Source organism: Hibiscus syriacus, unplaced genomic scaffold (genome assembly GCF_006381635.1).
Source record: "Hibiscus syriacus cultivar Baekdansim isolate YM2019G1 unplaced genomic scaffold, ASM638163v2 tig00112159_pilon, whole genome shotgun sequence".
Taxonomy (NCBI): domain Eukaryota; kingdom Viridiplantae; phylum Streptophyta; class Magnoliopsida; order Malvales; family Malvaceae; genus Hibiscus; species Hibiscus syriacus.
The window spans coordinates 1,139,297-1,156,738 of NW_024063263.1; the positions used below are offsets into that span (position 1 = coordinate 1,139,297).

The 17,442-nt window shown below is 32.1% G+C and overlaps 1 protein-coding gene and 1 pseudogene across 1 annotated transcript; both read right to left on the reverse strand.

Moving 5' to 3' along the window:
- Positions 1 to 6,590: 6,590 nt before the first annotated feature.
- On the reverse strand, positions 6,591 to 10,098 carry LOC120175273 (eukaryotic translation initiation factor 3 subunit H). Its single transcript, XM_039181944.1, has 11 exons — positions 9,946 to 10,098; positions 9,754 to 9,870; positions 9,560 to 9,663; positions 9,176 to 9,242; positions 8,902 to 9,035; positions 8,773 to 8,821; positions 8,416 to 8,487; positions 8,215 to 8,316; positions 8,052 to 8,119; positions 7,528 to 7,680; positions 6,591 to 6,884 (listed from the first exon to the last, which is right to left on the reverse strand). The coding sequence occupies exons 1-11, from the start codon at positions 10,036 to 10,038 to the stop codon at positions 6,827 to 6,829; spliced, it is 1,017 nt and encodes a 338-aa protein (XP_039037875.1). The 5' UTR covers positions 10,039 to 10,098; the 3' UTR covers positions 6,591 to 6,826.
- A 6,349-nt stretch (positions 10,099 to 16,447) lies between these two features.
- LOC120175187 overlaps positions 16,448 to 17,442 on the reverse strand; it is a 48,077-nt pseudogene continuing 47,082 nt past the window's right edge.

A 17,442-nucleotide genomic window follows, 5' to 3' on the forward strand; every position in this document is an offset into this window, starting at 1 on the left:
AAACAAAATATTAAGTGTGATTTTGATTTTGAAAAAGTAGTTATGTGATGAAAACGAAACAAAAGTGAAGGTTAAGACACTAAACGTGTATTTTACCCATAATTTCAATATATTTATTTTTGTAGTTTTCTTAGATTATATCGGTGCATTGGAACAGCCGCCAAACTACATAGCGATCGTTACCATTCTCTCTTCAGTCAGAGGTATTTTTCATCTCTTCTTTCCTACTAATTTTTCATTTTGTTTTCTTGATTTTTTAGGGCTTAATCTGCTGCCATCTTTATGAATTTTCCACTTGAAGATTGTTTTATTTAGCAAAAATGAGCTTGGGTCTTTGTTCTTAAGGTAAATTTACCTGTTTGGAGTAACTGGGTAGTGGAATTTTGAACTGTTCTTGAGATAATCCTTTACCTTCTGCTTTTGGGTATTCCGCTAACTTGCGTTTTTGTTTGCAATTGTACTAAATTTGAAGGCTGTCTTTGAGCTGTTAAGATTAACTTTTTAGGGTTTCTTCCGGCTTCAATCTCAAACTAAGCGAACTTAAATTCAGATTTTGGAAAGAGAAAATAATCTCAGTGACCAAAAATCCTAGATAATATACGATTTTGATCAATTTTTTTTGGATTTACGAAAATGACCAACAAAATCGTAATACGATCTCTAATTCGCATTGCGATCTCCACTATCGTAAATTCGCATTGCATTTCGCGTTGCGATAGTTGAAAATCGCGTTGTGATTTTTCATTTCGTGTTGCAATAGTTGGAAATCGCGTTGCGATAGTTGAAAATCGCGTTGCGCTTTTCCATTTCTCGTTGCGATAGTTGAAAATCGCGTTGCGCTTTTCCATTTCGCGTTGTGGTAGTTGAAAATCGCGTTGCGATTTTTCATTTCGCGTTGCGATTTTTCATTTCGCGTTGCGATTGCGATTTTCCAAATTCGTTGCGATAGTCTACAGTTGTCGTTGCGATTTTCTAAATTTGTTGCGAAAATTCGTTATAGTTAAAAAAAGATTTTGTTTCTTCATAATTTTCTCTAAAAAGATAGTATCCGCGTGGACGTGTCGAAGACACGTATTACCACGACCACGACCAGAGACGATACGGGACGGCGGCGGCGGCGCGCGAGAGTCCCCCTTGTTCTCTATCACTCAACAAGGAAGTGGGAAAGCCAAGCCTTAAATACCATTCCCAATAGTGTTTCCAATACTATGTGGGATTGAGCATTATCAACACTTGTTTCCAATATAATGTGATTATTCAGGAAATAATTAACAATCATGCACCTTAAAACAACTGAATCAGCAACTAATTGCATTAGTATTATACAATTAAATATGTCATAATTAAAAGTCAATCTACAATCAATCGCGATAATTACAATTTTAAACAAAACATTCAAAAATAATATCACTATTTAAGGCTCAATCTCACATAGTATTGGGAACAAGTGTTGGTAATGCTCAAATCCCACATAGTATTGGAAACACTATTGGGAATGGTATTTAAGGCTTGGCTTTCTTACTTTCTTGTTGAGTGATAGAGAACAAGGGGGACTCTCGCGCCGCCGCCGCCGTCTCGTCTCGGGTCGGGTCGTGGTCGTGGTAATACGTGTCTTCGACACGTCCGTGCGGATACTATCTTTTTAGAGAAAATTCTTAAGAAACAAAATCTTTTTTTTTAACTATCACAACGAATTTTCGCAACGAATTTGGAAAATCACAACAATAACTGTAGACTATCGCAACGCGAAATGAAAAATCGCAACGCGATTTTCAACTATCGCAACGCGAAATGGATTTGGAAAATCGCAACGACAACTGTAGACTATCGCAACGCGAAATGGAAAATCACAACGCGATTTTCAACTATCGCAACGTGAATTTGCGATCGTGGAAATCGCAATGCGAATTAGAGATCGCATTGCGATTTTGTTGGTCATTTTCGCAAATCCAAAAAAAGTTGGTCAAAATCGTATATTATCTGGGATTTTTGGTCACTGAGGTTATTTTCTCTTTTGGAAAAAGCCCTAAAAAGCTCTTTGATTTAGCTTATCTATTTATTGAATTCAACAACAGTGAACAATGTTGATATTTTCATCGGTGTAAAGACGAAAAGCAACTCTATTATTGATGATTTATTCTCCCTCTTCTGTGCAAATATTACAAAGTTTAAGAACTTAGTCACTAATAATTCATTAATATCAACATCTTCCGCTTTGTATCTATGGTTCAATTGTACACCTTATATTGTGTATCGATAATATATTCAAGATGAATTACCAACATAGGAAGTCATAATACTTCCAAGATATCTCATCCTCTCTAATAATAGAAGGATCATCTCTCATTTGGTAACTTCACCTGACCAAATAAAATAACATCTTATGTTATCATATCTTGAAATTCAGTTCATAAAATTTTACAAGTTTCTCATCGTGGCTCACGACCACTGGCAATCACGATTTCGTTTAACACTAGAATTAATAGCAATTTCAACAATAAGCTAAAATTAATTTTTGATTTATTCTATCAACGTAATTTAGTCATGAACTAAAATTCTGAATCAAATCAGTAACACCGTTGTTACTTTCCAACGATTTCTATAGATATTAAATAATTATGTTACACGACAGAATTACAATCCCAATGGATTTCAAATACGAAATCAAAGATTCAAATAAAGAGAAAATTGATTCTTGTTTATTTTTCGATTTTTTATTGGACAGAATCAAAATTCTGAAGAAAAAAATCAATAACCAAAGTTATTTTCACGAAAATTTCTGTTATACAGATTTGTCCAATTAGAGATTTTAACAAGCCCGTTAAAACGGCAGGATAAATCCAAAACAATAAATTTATTTGCTATCTCGTTTTCCCACGATATTTGAACCGTTTCAGATTAAAGAAATGTAAAAGAAAGAGTTTCGAATCGTTTAGGATTAAAGGGAAATATTCAGATTTCTACCATCGGATTGACTTCATCGTTGCTAGACAAAACTTGAATTCTTGATCGTCATTATTAACTTCACCGTTGTTAATCAAAATCTAAACCATCAAGATTCAAGGTGTGCCTCCACAAAGTACGCAACCACTATGGTCTTGCAAAGATTTTGGAATCCAATTCTTTGAATCCCTACACAAAATTTAATGGATTCATGTCTCACATTAAAATTAAATTCAAAAATATTCCTTAAAGAAATTAAAATTCATAAATTCAAAATTGAATAAACTTTTCTTTGGTGTAAATTTCTCTTGATTTTCGCCCAATATTTGTTTTGCTGATTTTTTTGCACTTCCCTTATACACAATAAGGATTAAACTCATGAATTCTATATCATCTCGGAAAAATAATAAAATCAAGTATGTCTTAAGATTGTTAGAGAAATAATCGCACGCATTAATCCGAGAATGATATAGAAAAATAACAATGAATAAATATCATTATAAAATATCAAAAATACAAAGTGATAAAGAGAATGATCGAGTTTACTCTTGTCTTGATATTGTTATTGGAAATAATAATTTGAGACAAAATCAATCCTGAGAAAATAAACAAAAAAAGTTAAACTTCTTAGAAGATGAGATAAAAATGAATGAAAATAAAATTATCATTTTATTTTGATCTAGCAATCGGAATCAGTTGAGACCCGTCGTTACACATTTTCCCTAATACAGATTTTCGACCACTCCTTTAGTGCTCGAGTTCGTTGGTCTTCTGTCTCCCGAGATACAATAACTAATGATACAGTAACACATCTGCACATATCACGAATAATCCTTGCCTACGACTATCATCTGAAAACTATGGAAGAGAAAAGAATTTCAAGATAAGAGAAGTTTTTGCAAAAACTGGGTTGTGAGATCTGTTAAGATGTGAAAAACCTAACAGGTTTATTCACTATTTATAGGGAATTTTCAAGAGAGATTTAATCCAACCAAATATCTTTTAATATTCAACATTAAACATTAACAATATCTTTTAATTTGAAATATTCAAAAGATAAAACTCTTTTTACCATTCAAACTTAAATAATTATTATTTTAATTTGAAATAAACAAAAGTATATAATTATCTTTAATATTCAAAGTTAAAAAAGGTAACAAATACATTTTTTAAGTTGACATATTTAAAGAATAATTATCCTACTAATATTCAAATTAAATAATATATTTAATTTGCAATGGTCAAAAGTCAAAAGTTAAACTTATATTTAAAGTGTATATTCAATCGATTGGGTCATCTCTCCCGACATATATTATGGGTTGCTTCCTTATATACCGGCAAGCAAGAGTGGTAGTGAATCAATTCTCCGAACTGTTTATTGGCGAGAGTCTTTGGGGCCAAATATTTTACGCATGGGGATATCCTTTCCGCTCAACTTGGAGATCGACCATCCTTTGCTTGGCAAGGCATCTTCACAACCATGCTTCCTCTAAAGGACAGTTTTCATTAGCGGATTGGCCAAGACAGTTACGTTCGAATGTTTGAAGACAGTTGGGGAGGATCTCATCAAGTTCGATTATCGGCCTCTTATGTCGACACTGCTGGCAATCCAGTTCGCTATGGTGAATTCATGATTCAAAACTCAGCACAATGGGATGTTGCTAAAGTGCAAGCCGTATTCAATCCGGAAGATGCAAGTAGAATTCTACAGTGTGCTATAGCCCCAGTTCAGTAAGAGGCCCATATTTGGAGCGGTCATTCATCGGGGAGCTACTCGGTACATTCGGGGTATTTTTATTTAATGCATCAAGGGTCGGTTTCTATGTCGATGTTACCTCTATAGCTGTTTCTTTCACGTCTGGCTGTTCCACCTAAGGTTCGAATTTTTGGTTGGAGATTAGTTCATGAGGCGCTTCCGATTGGGAGTCGGCTCCAGTTGGCCGGTTTTTCGAATGGTTGCTGTCCGCTGTGCAGCCTCCATACAGAAACTTGTTTACATGCTTTCCGTGACTGTGCGGCCACTCTCCCCATCTATACAGCGCTTGGAGTAAATGCCCCCGCTGTATTTGCACCATATCCTTCTTGTATTGGTTGGTTAATGGTTATCCCTCTTATCATCGTTGCTGTTGGTAAATGATTTCCGATTATTGTCGGTGTTATTGTACGAGGTGTGATATCGATGCAATGTTAAAGTTCATAAAGGATGAATACTACCGGATTGGCACGTGGTGATTTCAAGCAAGGCACTGCTTGCATCTTACGACATGGCGATGGCGTTATTTGGGAAGGAGATAAAGACACCAGCAACTTCGACAGAGAAATGGCGTAAACCTCCAGTGGATACTATCAAGATCAATGTTTATGTCTGCTCTCTTGTCTGCTCCTTCCAATGATTTCCGATGCAAAGGTGGCGGAAGCTTTTGCCGTAATTTATGGATTGCGCTTAGCAAATGAGTTGAACCATCCACGGATACACATTGAGAGTGATGCGGCAAATGTTGTCCGTCAATTTACCACCTCACAACTGGATATGTCAACGGTGGGTTATCGTCTGGTTGAAGCACGTCGGCTGTTGAAGGAGCATGGACATCTTCACGTGGAAATTATCAGGAGATCGGCCAATGTGGCCGCGCATTCCATATCTCAATTTGCTTCGACTCGTGAGTTATCTCAATTTGTTGTATAATGTTTTGATCACCTAATTTGATGACGTGACATATTAATAAAATAAGTTATTTTCTTTAATTTGACTCTTAAATTTTAAATAAAATACTAATTTGACATTTAAGTGTTAGATAAAATATTAAGTTGACTCTTACACTTTAAATAAAATATCAATTTAACTTTTGAATTTAACCAAAATCTTTTATCGTTCGTAGCGGCATTTGGATCCTCAGAGTTTCTAGTTCACTCCTTTAATTCTCATAAACACAAATTTAATGTTTGTTTTATAAAAAAAATGTCAAATTCTGTAAATCCAATTAGATATTTTTCATGTATGATATAAGTACATTACCTTATTGAATTGTTGTTATTTTCAAATCAATTTTAATTAAAAAATATTATTATATGATACTATTATCATCCCTGTACTTATATATAAGTGATGACATCATCTTCCCAGTTTGAACATGTTGATATTGTGGATTTGAAGAAAATGTAAAGATAGCAAGTCTTATATTTAAGTGATGACATCATCTTTTAGTTTGATGTGTACAAAAAAAGAACGACAAATTGCTTTACCGAATCTTTTTATCTCATAAAAAAGTAATGATTAATTTATAACAATAAATTCTGTTAACCAACTAAACTGAATTATTCAAAATTTATAAATCATTTTTTTTTCTTTATCCATTAATCAAACAGAATTTTCTCAAATAAAATTTAACTGAAACAAACTCAATTAAATTAATTGGTCAATTAATTAATCAATTTCAAACAAAATTAACCAATAACCAAAATTTTAAAAAATATTCATTAACCATTAACCGTTCAAACCCAAAATTAACCAACCAATTAACCGACCAAAATTTTAGTTCGATCGATTGGTTGAATTTTAACCGAATTATGAACACCTTAATTGTAATACATGCACAAATAAACTGAATTTTAAACCCATCGATTATTAATGATGACAACCGACGACAGTGGTGAAATACAACTAATTGTATTCAAAGATTCCATTCCACCATTCATAAAATAGGTGTATGAGATAATGGATTAAACGTGAAACATAACGGCATTGAAAAACAATTCAATCACATTCATCTTCAAATAAAAATTATAATTATACTCCGACACTGCAAAAGCTTTTAGCTAATCTCCACGATGCATATTTCATACCTGCAAACATTGCAGGGGGCGATGCTGCGATGTTTCCGGATCAGTTATCGTGCAACGACTTCATTAAATACAATCTATTAAAGCTCTGCCCAGCAACACTGCAAAATGATTTAAACAATGGTAAGTTACCGAAGGAATCATGATCGCAGTGCATTTCTTCCCATCACATTTCAATTAGAAGATCAGAGACCGTAATACTTCATATCCAAAGGTTATAGGATATTTTTCTTTTTGGGTCTGAAACTTTTTTAATAGTACTAGTACCCGTCCTGGACTTCAGTTAAATTTGTTCATGCAGACAGTAGGTTTGGGGTTTAACTCCCAGTATTTAAAACCCTTTCATATCCCCAGGTAACGGCCTCGAGGTAGAACACAATAGTACACACAAGGTAGAATTCATAGTGATATGATTATAACACAATTACGACAACCGAGATGATTGAAGTAGCAAATCAATATGAAAATGCATAATTTAAACATCAAGGAGTCGATAAGTAAATGAACAATGCCATTACAGAAGGAATTGTCAAGGGAAATTAACATAGAGCCATTTTTTTGGTTATGTTACACTAGGCAGTGACTCTTGTCTAAAAGAAAGGAATTACAAGGGAAAACAAAAACCAGAGATACAAGTTGAAAATATACATTAAAACCCGCATTGATTTCAAAATGCAAACTGTGGGAGATTTTGTTATGAGGCTATCCAGAAAAAAATGGTAAGATAGAGAACAGAAAACATACCCGTTGATTTGGTTGCAGTAATTAGCAATTTGATTTGTTATGAGAAAGCTCTCCAATCGTGAAGGCTCAGGGATTGGCTTGAAGATGGGATTTGTGGGGTCCTCATCAGGCAATGGTTCCTCCCCAGCAGCCTTTCGTGCCATGTTCTCAGACCTACATTGACAAAAAAGATAAAATACATAAACTTTGGTGAACTAAGAAAACAAAAGCACAATATGAAGACTTTTGACACAACAAAATCTACTTCATCCAAAAGGTAAAATGGAGGCAGCTTCAAGCTTTTTAATTATTACCCTCAAAATCCTTAAAAAAATGTGAGGAATTCAACCAATTCTACTTGAAAACTTCATGTTGTGCCCCAGAATTTCTAGATCATCATAACTGGAAACCAATTTTGTTACCTCCTATTTTGTTCCTCTTCCTAGGAAGATATTTTTTTCTAAGTTTTCCATGTATATGGAAGGTCCTAGATGGACTTTCAAGGAATTTAAAGAGTCAAGTAGCATAGAGATCAAGTAAACTACCTTCTTTTCTGAAGCCATGCCTGTTGCTGGGCTTGTTGACGTGACAAATTCCTGTAGTAAAATTGAAACTGCAAAAAGAAAAAATAAGGGAATGGCAATTTATGTTAATCATAAAATAGCAGCAATGATAGCAATGCAATATTGGAGAAACGGGAATAGATACCTTCTGTTGTTCCATTGACAAATCATCCATGCATTCAATCAAAAATTCCATATTCCTCTCCATGTAAGGATTACTTGACAATTGTAGACGGTCATAATCACACTAAAATGGAAAAGTAAAGTTAGAAGGAAAATTTCACAGATACGAAATCTTCTACAACGGTATAGGTAAAAACCACTTGATAAACAATTTATATTTCACCTGTGCGACTGGTGTATCAGATTCCAGTTCAGTCATAAAGGCACTGATAAGAGCAGAATTTGATACTTTGATCTGCAGTACAAAAACAACACAAACGTTAACACGAAAGTGAGAACCATGATTGTTTACATTGAAAATACACTAGCTTATCAGTGACATTTCAAGTATCATACAAGAAAACTGTGGAAATACTCAATATTCCACTGTACCCTGTACTCAATAATTGATTATTCATTGTATATCTAGTCGACTAATGTTTCATTATCATAAGAAATAATAATAAAGGAAAATGTGGTTGCAATGTTGGATTGCATTACTTCTTCAAACTAGTAAACAGTCAAGGCAGTAGAAACTTACAGGAATTTCCTCAAAAATATCCACCCATGACAAGTTTTTCTCCCTCAACCTATAAAAATGAAAGACGATCAATATGAGAGCACACGAAATTCATATTCCTAAAATTTTGACAGCAGTGAGATATCATACTTCTCTCCAGTAAAGTTATTAGTCCGATAAAGTTCCATAAAAGAATCAGATAGCTTCAAAGCCTTGAGAGCCAAGACACCTTGATTAGACCTTGAAGGATCGTAGATAATGCACACACACCTCCTTATATTCTCCTACACAGTTTAACAATTAAGCAGGTAAATAACTGAAGAACTAAACTTTGACAAGTGAGTTTAAATGGAAAGGAACACAAAGCAATCACGTTCATCACACATTCATTGCCACCAAATAATGTTAAAAATGTTTACTTTACCTGATAATTCATAAAGGTCTCGATGAGCTCGACTGTCTGATATGAACCCAAAATCGTTGATTGGTACCTGAAAATACGCAAGGCATAGATCACCACATGAAACAGATGTTCAAAGTACATAACCATTGACCAAAGTACAAATCACTTGAATAAATTAAATATACGGTATATACCAATTAAGATACTATGCATACAACAAGATTGGCTTCGCCATTGGTTATTAACAGTATGAGAATTATCAAGAACTCGAAATCATAAAAAGCATCATGATACCTAATTCCTCAAGTATCAAGGACAACATCCGTCAACTACAAAAAAATGTTAGTCTCGGCTCCAAAAGCAGTGTATCTAGCAGTTGAACTACAAAAATAGTCGAGACATTACCATCCAACAGTGTTGTTATCAACATTAACCTCCCTCAGGCATCGCATCATCTCGAGCTGATAATTAGCTCCATCAGCTTCAATCTCCTCGTCCTCCTCGCGGATCTATCCCAATAATCAAAACATTCCAGTTTAAAACAGAAACATATCAAAAAAATTCAAAAGGGGGAAGTTAAAGGAGAACAGCAAAATTACCGGGAAAGGGAAACAGTTAGTAACTTCAAGGACACTGCCAACATCTAAACCGAGAAGCTGGCCGGTAACCAGAGCCGGTGAAAACTCCTTGCAGTGCTTGATTATTTTTAAGATAGCCTAAAAATGCAAAAATCCATTGATAAGAAAACATATAAATCAGAAGAGAACGAAATAGAGTGAGCGGATGAATACCAGCCCTTCGATCTGAACAACTCGGAGAGGCGAAACGACCTCTTCCGTGGCTGCAACTTGAAGGAAAGACCTCGCCGTCGAACTAGCTGCCATTGTTGAATGTTAGCAAAAATAAGCTGAGGGAAAACGACGACGACAGCAATAGCAGAGAAGAGAAACCCTAGTTTTTTCTTTGTTATTGGGGTTTTTTCCATCTTTATTTGATATATTGGACTTATAAGTGGTATTGGGCTATGGGAGTTTGGGTTGAATTATGTCTCCAACTTGTTATTGAAGGTTACAGACACTCCTTTTCTATAATTTCCTCGAATGTTTTAGGGTTTCTCATGAGAGATTCTCAAAGTCCTCCTTACATAAGAGCTTGATGTTATTTGTTTCCCTTTTAATTCAAAAAAAGTTAATTTTAATATTAAAATTTTTAAATTTAGTTTTGATGTAAGCACTTGACCGATGACGTGATAATTTAGTATTGACATGGAGCTGATGAATGCTCACATAAAAATCAAAAATTAATTTTTTTGTTAATAAAATTAAGAGTTCTCTTAATTTTAGTTATCATCGAAAATAATTTTTTATGATCATTTGGTGAATTTGTCTCATCGTCTTCTATTACTTTGTCAGATTAGATTTTTCAGATTCTTTAAAACTTATAAAATTAAACACCAAAAATATATTGTTTTGGGGGTTTGAGGCTTTCTTAGATTTGAGAAATTTGAGGTATTTGTTTGAAACTTGAACAATTAGAAGCATTCTCTTAACAAGACAAACAATATACATTGAAACCAGTCTCATCAAACAACCATCATAGAATTTAGAGTATTAGAACGTCGAACTATTAGATGGATTTCATCGATTGTGAGTTGATGTCATTAAAAACAAATTTGAGGAGAAGAATAATGTTTGAAATACCTTTTTGATCCCTTAACTTTTGAAAATTAATCTTTTGGTCTCTAAACTTTTGAAAATTATCCTTTTGATCCTTTAACTTTTCAAACTTGATACTTTAACCACTAAACTTTTAAAATTTACATTTTGGTCACTGACCAAAATTTTGGGGTATTACAATTCGTCCCCCTTAAGAAAATCCATCCTCGAATTTTCAATATGCACATAATGTTGATAGATGAAAACAATGTTTTTTCTTATCATGTTCTCATTTCCATTTAGCTTTTCAACTTTTGATTTCTCTAATGAACTTCAATAAGTACTTATTTCATAAGTCAAATTCTGACTGGATCTTAATATCCTCCGGTGTGATAACATGAGAAAGATCTGATCAATACTTTAAAAAACACTTATCACCACATTAATAGAATATCGTTTTTCTTTTCAAATCTAAATAGGGCTATTATTGATCGGCAGCTATCTTGAGATTATCTTAAATAATTTTTATTTGTTACAAAGTCCATTGTAACTCATTACTATTCCCACTAAGGGATGGAAATCAGTTACAACAATCTAGAAGGTACTTGATGTTCTACTTTAACTCGTTGAGATATCAGGCATTTAGAAACAAACTCGGTGATAGTTGTTTTCATGTCTGTTATTAATATCAATTCTTTCCTCGATAATACAAACATCCATCAAACTTAACTTCAAGGTCTTTGGTTTCAACTTTTTCCACTTGTTCTATCTTTGTCAAGAACAACAATTTTCATATTTTCTTTGAATATCCTTTACTTGGTCTAGCAACATAGACTTTAACTTTAATTATGCAATCAAGGCACCATCTTTCTTTAAAGACAATCACATATTCAAAACTCTTAGAACATAAATGTCTTTCGGCTTTATCACATTACCCACCACGTTAATATTTCCTTATAGTAGTCGATACGCATATCATCTTTCTTTAAGGAATTCAATCCATTTCCTTTATTATCACTCCTTCAATTTAACACATACCTTTAATTTTTTAGATCCACATAGATATAACATCACTCACCATATAAATAATAGCATTGTATTTATAAAATGAACACAACTCTTACTAACTCTAGATCATGAGTTAGATAATTTCTTTCATGATTCTTAATTGCTACCCATCATAAGCCATAACTTTTCATCTTGCATAAGCATATCCCCAAAACCGTTATGAGATGCATTACTATAAATCATACAATCTTTTCCATATTGGGTTACATTAACACCGAGGCTGTTATCAATATTCTCTTTAATGTCTCAAAATTTCTTGTCATTTATTAGTCTAAATGAATGACACGTCTTTTCTCGATAGCTTGGTCAAAGGAAAGAAAATCATCAAAAAGTTCTTTACAAACCTTCAATAGTAACCAACAAGTCCTAAGAAACTTCAAATCTCGGAAACACTCTTTAGAATTTATCATTCAACTATAGTTTGTGCTTTCTTGAAGTCTATTCTTATCCCCTCTGCTAAGATCACATGGCCAAGAAATACAAATTTAAACAACCAGAATTCACACTTTGTCAATTTAACATAGAACTCTTTCTCTCGAAGAGTTGAGGGAATTATGCAAAAATACACATTATATTCTTTCTAAATCTTAAGATGGACCAAGTTATCATCAATGAACACTATCACTAACTAATCCAAATATAACTAAAATACTCGGTTTATCAAATCCATAAATGATGTAGGAACATTCGTTAAACCAAACGACATTACCGCATACTTGTAATATCTATATTGAATACTGAAACCATATTAGGAAGATCTTCCTTAATCTTTAACGGATAACATTCCAAATCGAAGTTCAATTTTAGAAAATATCATTACACCTTTTAATTGATTAGAAGGTCATCAATCCTTAGAAGAGGAAACTTATTCTTCACTATTATCTTATTTTTGAATGACAATAATCTATGCATAATTGCATAGACTCATTTTTCTTTTTCACAATTAACATCGGTGCATCCCAGATAACATGCTTGATCTTGTAAATACTTGATCTTGGCAATTCTAATAACTAAACCTTAAATTTTTTGGGCTCAGTCGGAGCTATTCCATACGAAACTATATAAAAAACATAGTACCCGATAACATCTCTATTTTATATTCTACACCTCAATCGGGAGATAATCTAGGTAACTCTTCTAGAAACATATATGGATACTCTCAAGAAATTTAAAATGTGGAAATAATATTTCCAATGCTCCATATTGTTTTTCATCATTTTAAAATGTGGAAATAATATTTTCAACCATAATTTATCACTCTTCATATTTTCTCAAAATTTCTATCCGATTCGATTTACCGAATTTTTACCGAACTTTAACACTTTATAGTTTTTAACATAAATTCCAGATAAAAAATCTCATTCCCACCAAAACGTTATTCTTGGGGGTGAACTATTCATTATGAGGTAAAAACACCTAACTTTTGAAAATTACTCTTTCAGTCTCTAAACTTTTGGAAATTACCCTTTTGATCCCCTCAACTTTCCAAACTTTATACTTTAACCACTAAACATTCAAAATTTACATTTTGGACACTAACAAAATTCGAAGACCCGTTTGGCATAGCAAGCTTTTTCCTTCTCTTTAGAGGCTTTCGAACATCTAACGCCACTCTGATTCGCATATAGCCTCTGTATCCTAAAGACAAAGCACTGATATCATACTCTTTGAATTTACCCAGGAAATTCCCAAACTGTTTCGCCACCTGTTCCAAAATAAAACCCACAAGAATATTGTTAACCAAACACTAGAAATTATTACTAATTAAATCCACCGTCCTCGGATCCTCCCCATAATGCGTTCAACGCAACACCAAAAGATACGAACTAAAATACCAAACACTCCTAATCAATCTGATCCGCATCAATCTCGTGAAAGAGTCGGAAGAGGGTAGGGGTGTTTATTTTTCAGTTTTAACCGAATTAATCAATTGAATCGAATTAATTCGATTAATTCGGTCGATCACCGAATTAGTTCGGTTGGAGAACGATTAATAATATTTTTAGAACTCGGTTAACGGCTAATTAACTGAATTAACCGAAATTAAATTTTAAATTTTAAATATATTATATATAACATATGGGCTCAGTTCAAACTATTTAAAACTTAATTAATAATTTAATATCCAATAACTTTTAAACCTAAATCAATATTAATTAATTAAAAAATTCATATAAAATTTTTATTTTATAATTATATATTATTTAAATTAATTGTAAATTGTTTTTTTAATTCAAAAATATTCAATTTTTATATAAATTAGAAAATTTAAAAAAATTTAAGTTAATTCGAAATTAACCGAAATTTATTCGGTTCGGTTAAAATTTTCAAAAAGAAGTTCGGTTTGGTTAACGGTTAAAGAAAAAAAAAGTTTGATTAATTCGATTAATAGTAATTTGGTTCGGTCGACCACCGTTTTAACAGAATGAACACTCCTACCTAATTGAGTGCCACACATTCACCAGAGTAGTCCGCATTGCCTGAAAATTTATCATATGCAAATTGCCACAAGGCAAAGAAACGACATACTACCAACTAATATTACTAATTAATTTAAATTTTAAATAGCATTTATAATATTTTATTGGAATACGTTTTATACTAATATTTTAATAATAAGTATAAGGATTGTATAATATATAAAAGATGAAATAAATGTTTTATAATATAAAAAATATGAATATTTTTAATACTGTAAAATACTAATACATATGTTTAGAATTTTTCATGTTTATGTTTACATATAGTTAGAGATAAAATTAAGATTAAGATACAAGTATCTATTAAGTATTTAAATTTAAAAATTAAGAATAATAAATGGAGGTAAACAAAAGTTAACTTAAAAAATTGAGGGTTCGTTTGATCCCAGAAAATATAAGCTATTTTTATTTTTATTTTCTTAGAAAATAAAAAATGTTAAAAAATTATGTTTGGTCGTAAAATTAAAAAATTATTTATGAAAAATAAAAATAAGTTTCCAAAAAAATCAATATGGTCCTAAATTTTTTTACGCTCAATTTGTTTCTTAAACTATTTTTTTAATAATTTGATTTTTTTAGTAATTTTATATTTAATATATTAAATATATTAATAATTGTTTATATTTTATATTTTAATAATTTTGAAATTTTTCTAAAAAAATAATTAAGTCTTTAAACTTTCTAAAAAAAATCAATTCAACCCTTGAACTTAGCCAAAAAATCATTTAAGCACATCTACCCATCATCATTCATCATGCATTACCACAACAACATTGTGAACTATCACATCAATTTTGTGTAAGCTTTGTGAACTGACATGTAAGTATCATAATGATCAATGTTGATTTCGTTAGTTAAAGCATTAGATTGATTTTTTTTTTCCTCAATTTAAGGGTCACATTGAGTGAAGAAAAAGTTCAAGGGCTACACTAATTTTTTTCTCCAAAAAAATTGAAGGACTAAAATATCACTAAACATATTTTTTATTTTAACGATGTTTTTGTGTGATCTTGTTTACAATTATATTTTTTTAATTTATTTGATATCCAATATGGACTAACATTATATTCTTACTATAAACTCTATCAATTTATGGGTTATAATTTTTTTATTAACTTTACTAATTTATATTTACACAGCTCACATATTGAATTTATATAATAAATATTTTAATAATTATATTTTAATATAATTATTTAATAAATATTTTTCATCTATATTTGTATACCAAATATATATATTTTTTATTTATGAAATCAAGTTTTTTTAAGTTGGACATATTTTCCAATTTTCAAAAAACTCTAAGGGAAAACTATTCTTTGAAAATAAAAAATATTTTCTAGAACTAAACGGACACTGATTTTTTTGAATTTGATCCAACTGAAAAAACTCGTAATTTTATGATTTTGACTAGAATTTTTTTTAATTTGAATCATATTATAAAATAGAACTCAAATAACTTAATTTTTAGTAATTAGTTAACTATTTTCAAGTTTAAGTTGAGTTCCCTCACTCTTATGATATAGGTATCACATATGAAAAATATGAAGAAATATATATGTATTATACATGGTTGTAAAAAATCATTCAAATTAAAATCAAATATTATCATAATACTATAAATATTTACAATTAAATTTAAACAGAAGTTAAAACCACTCAAATTTTATAAATTCAACTCGAAAAAATTAAAAAGAGTTAAAAACAAGACTCGTCAAATCGAATAACATAATTTTTTCACTCGACCCGATCAAACACTCACCATTAAATAAAAACATTATTTGACTAATATTTAAAACATCTGGGGCTAGAGCCCCTTCCACCCAACAAATGGATGTCCCTGGCGCATAGGTCATGCATATCGATTCATTTCATCATATTATGCAAATTTGTATTCAAAGCCATTAAACTTGTAATAATATACATAATTTGCAAAAAGGCAACTTGTAGATGTACATGTACATGTACGTATCAATGCAAGTATAGATTGAACGTATGCCTTACCGAAATAAGTTGAAAATTTTATTTTTATGAACCCAGAAACTAGAAGGCACAGCAGAGTTACAAGGACTACTTGTATTATCTACACTTTAGTCGGAACCATCGGCTTTAGGGCTCCCCGGCACCTCTTTCCTTACTGCTCTCGGATTCCCGGACTTGCCGCTACTGGTTGTGCCCTGGGAATCCACATCCTCCAGACCATTCTCTAGTGCTCTAACCAAGTTCTCAAAGTACGTTTTTGTCACACTGTAACAGAGAGAAGTATCGAAAACCGAAATCAGTAAACTCAACTCTAAACATCGAAGATCCGGCCCCGGCCCCTATCGTGAAACATTTCCGACTAAATATTATTGGAAGAACAAGAAGTAACATATTACAACCTCACTGCAACCATTTATTTTCGGAATATGAACACGAAGCCATTCATTTAAAAGCGGATAGAACAAACCTAGTTAGTCCGGTTTGTTGGGAAATAAACGAGTAACAAGTAATTTTCCTATAGCCAGATTAGTGAGAATACAAAATTAAAGCGGAAAAATAATACCCGAAAAATTGATAACGGAGTTCAGCCAATTGTGCTTACGTCTCCGGACTGCTGCAGATCTTTTACTAAAGAGAAAAAATTACAGGTGTTTACAAAACACACTTGAGAGAGAACTGGAAGATTTTGGGATGATTATGAAGCTAAATGGGCTAGGATATTTATAACTAAAGCTTAGGGACTAATATTGTAATTAAACCTATTTCTATTTTAATTAAGAATTGGGGCACCGAATTCAGTGCCCCCTTTGTTGAAAACTTCAGCTCTCCTTTACTGAAAAACAAAACAATCCCCCCCTTTAAGCCTCCTTTGTTGACTTTACAATCTCCCACTTGAAAATTGATTTTAATCTGTCTTCACACATCGATCAATGCAGCAGCATTCTGGTCTTGTTACTCTAGCATGCCAACTGAAGCTGAACACAACTTTAGTTTGTTCGTTGTCACCGTCTTTGTCAACATGTCTGCCGGATTTTGAGCTCCACTGATCTTTTCAAGTTTCAAAATCCCATCTTCCAGAAGAGACTGGATAAAATGATAACAC

Coding starts and splice junctions, on each gene's coding strand:
- LOC120175273 (XM_039181944.1), bottom strand. CDS start 10,038: ATGGCAGCTAGTTCGACGGCGAGGTCTTTCCTTCAAGTTGCAGCCACG. Junction 9,036..9,175: donor AGACCTTTATGAATTATCAG/GTAAAGTAAACA, acceptor TAAACTGTGTAG/GAGAATATAAGGAGGTGTGT. Junction 8,822..8,901: donor AATAACTTTACTGGAGAGAA/GTATGATATCTC, acceptor TCATTTTTATAG/GTTGAGGGAGAAAAACTTGT.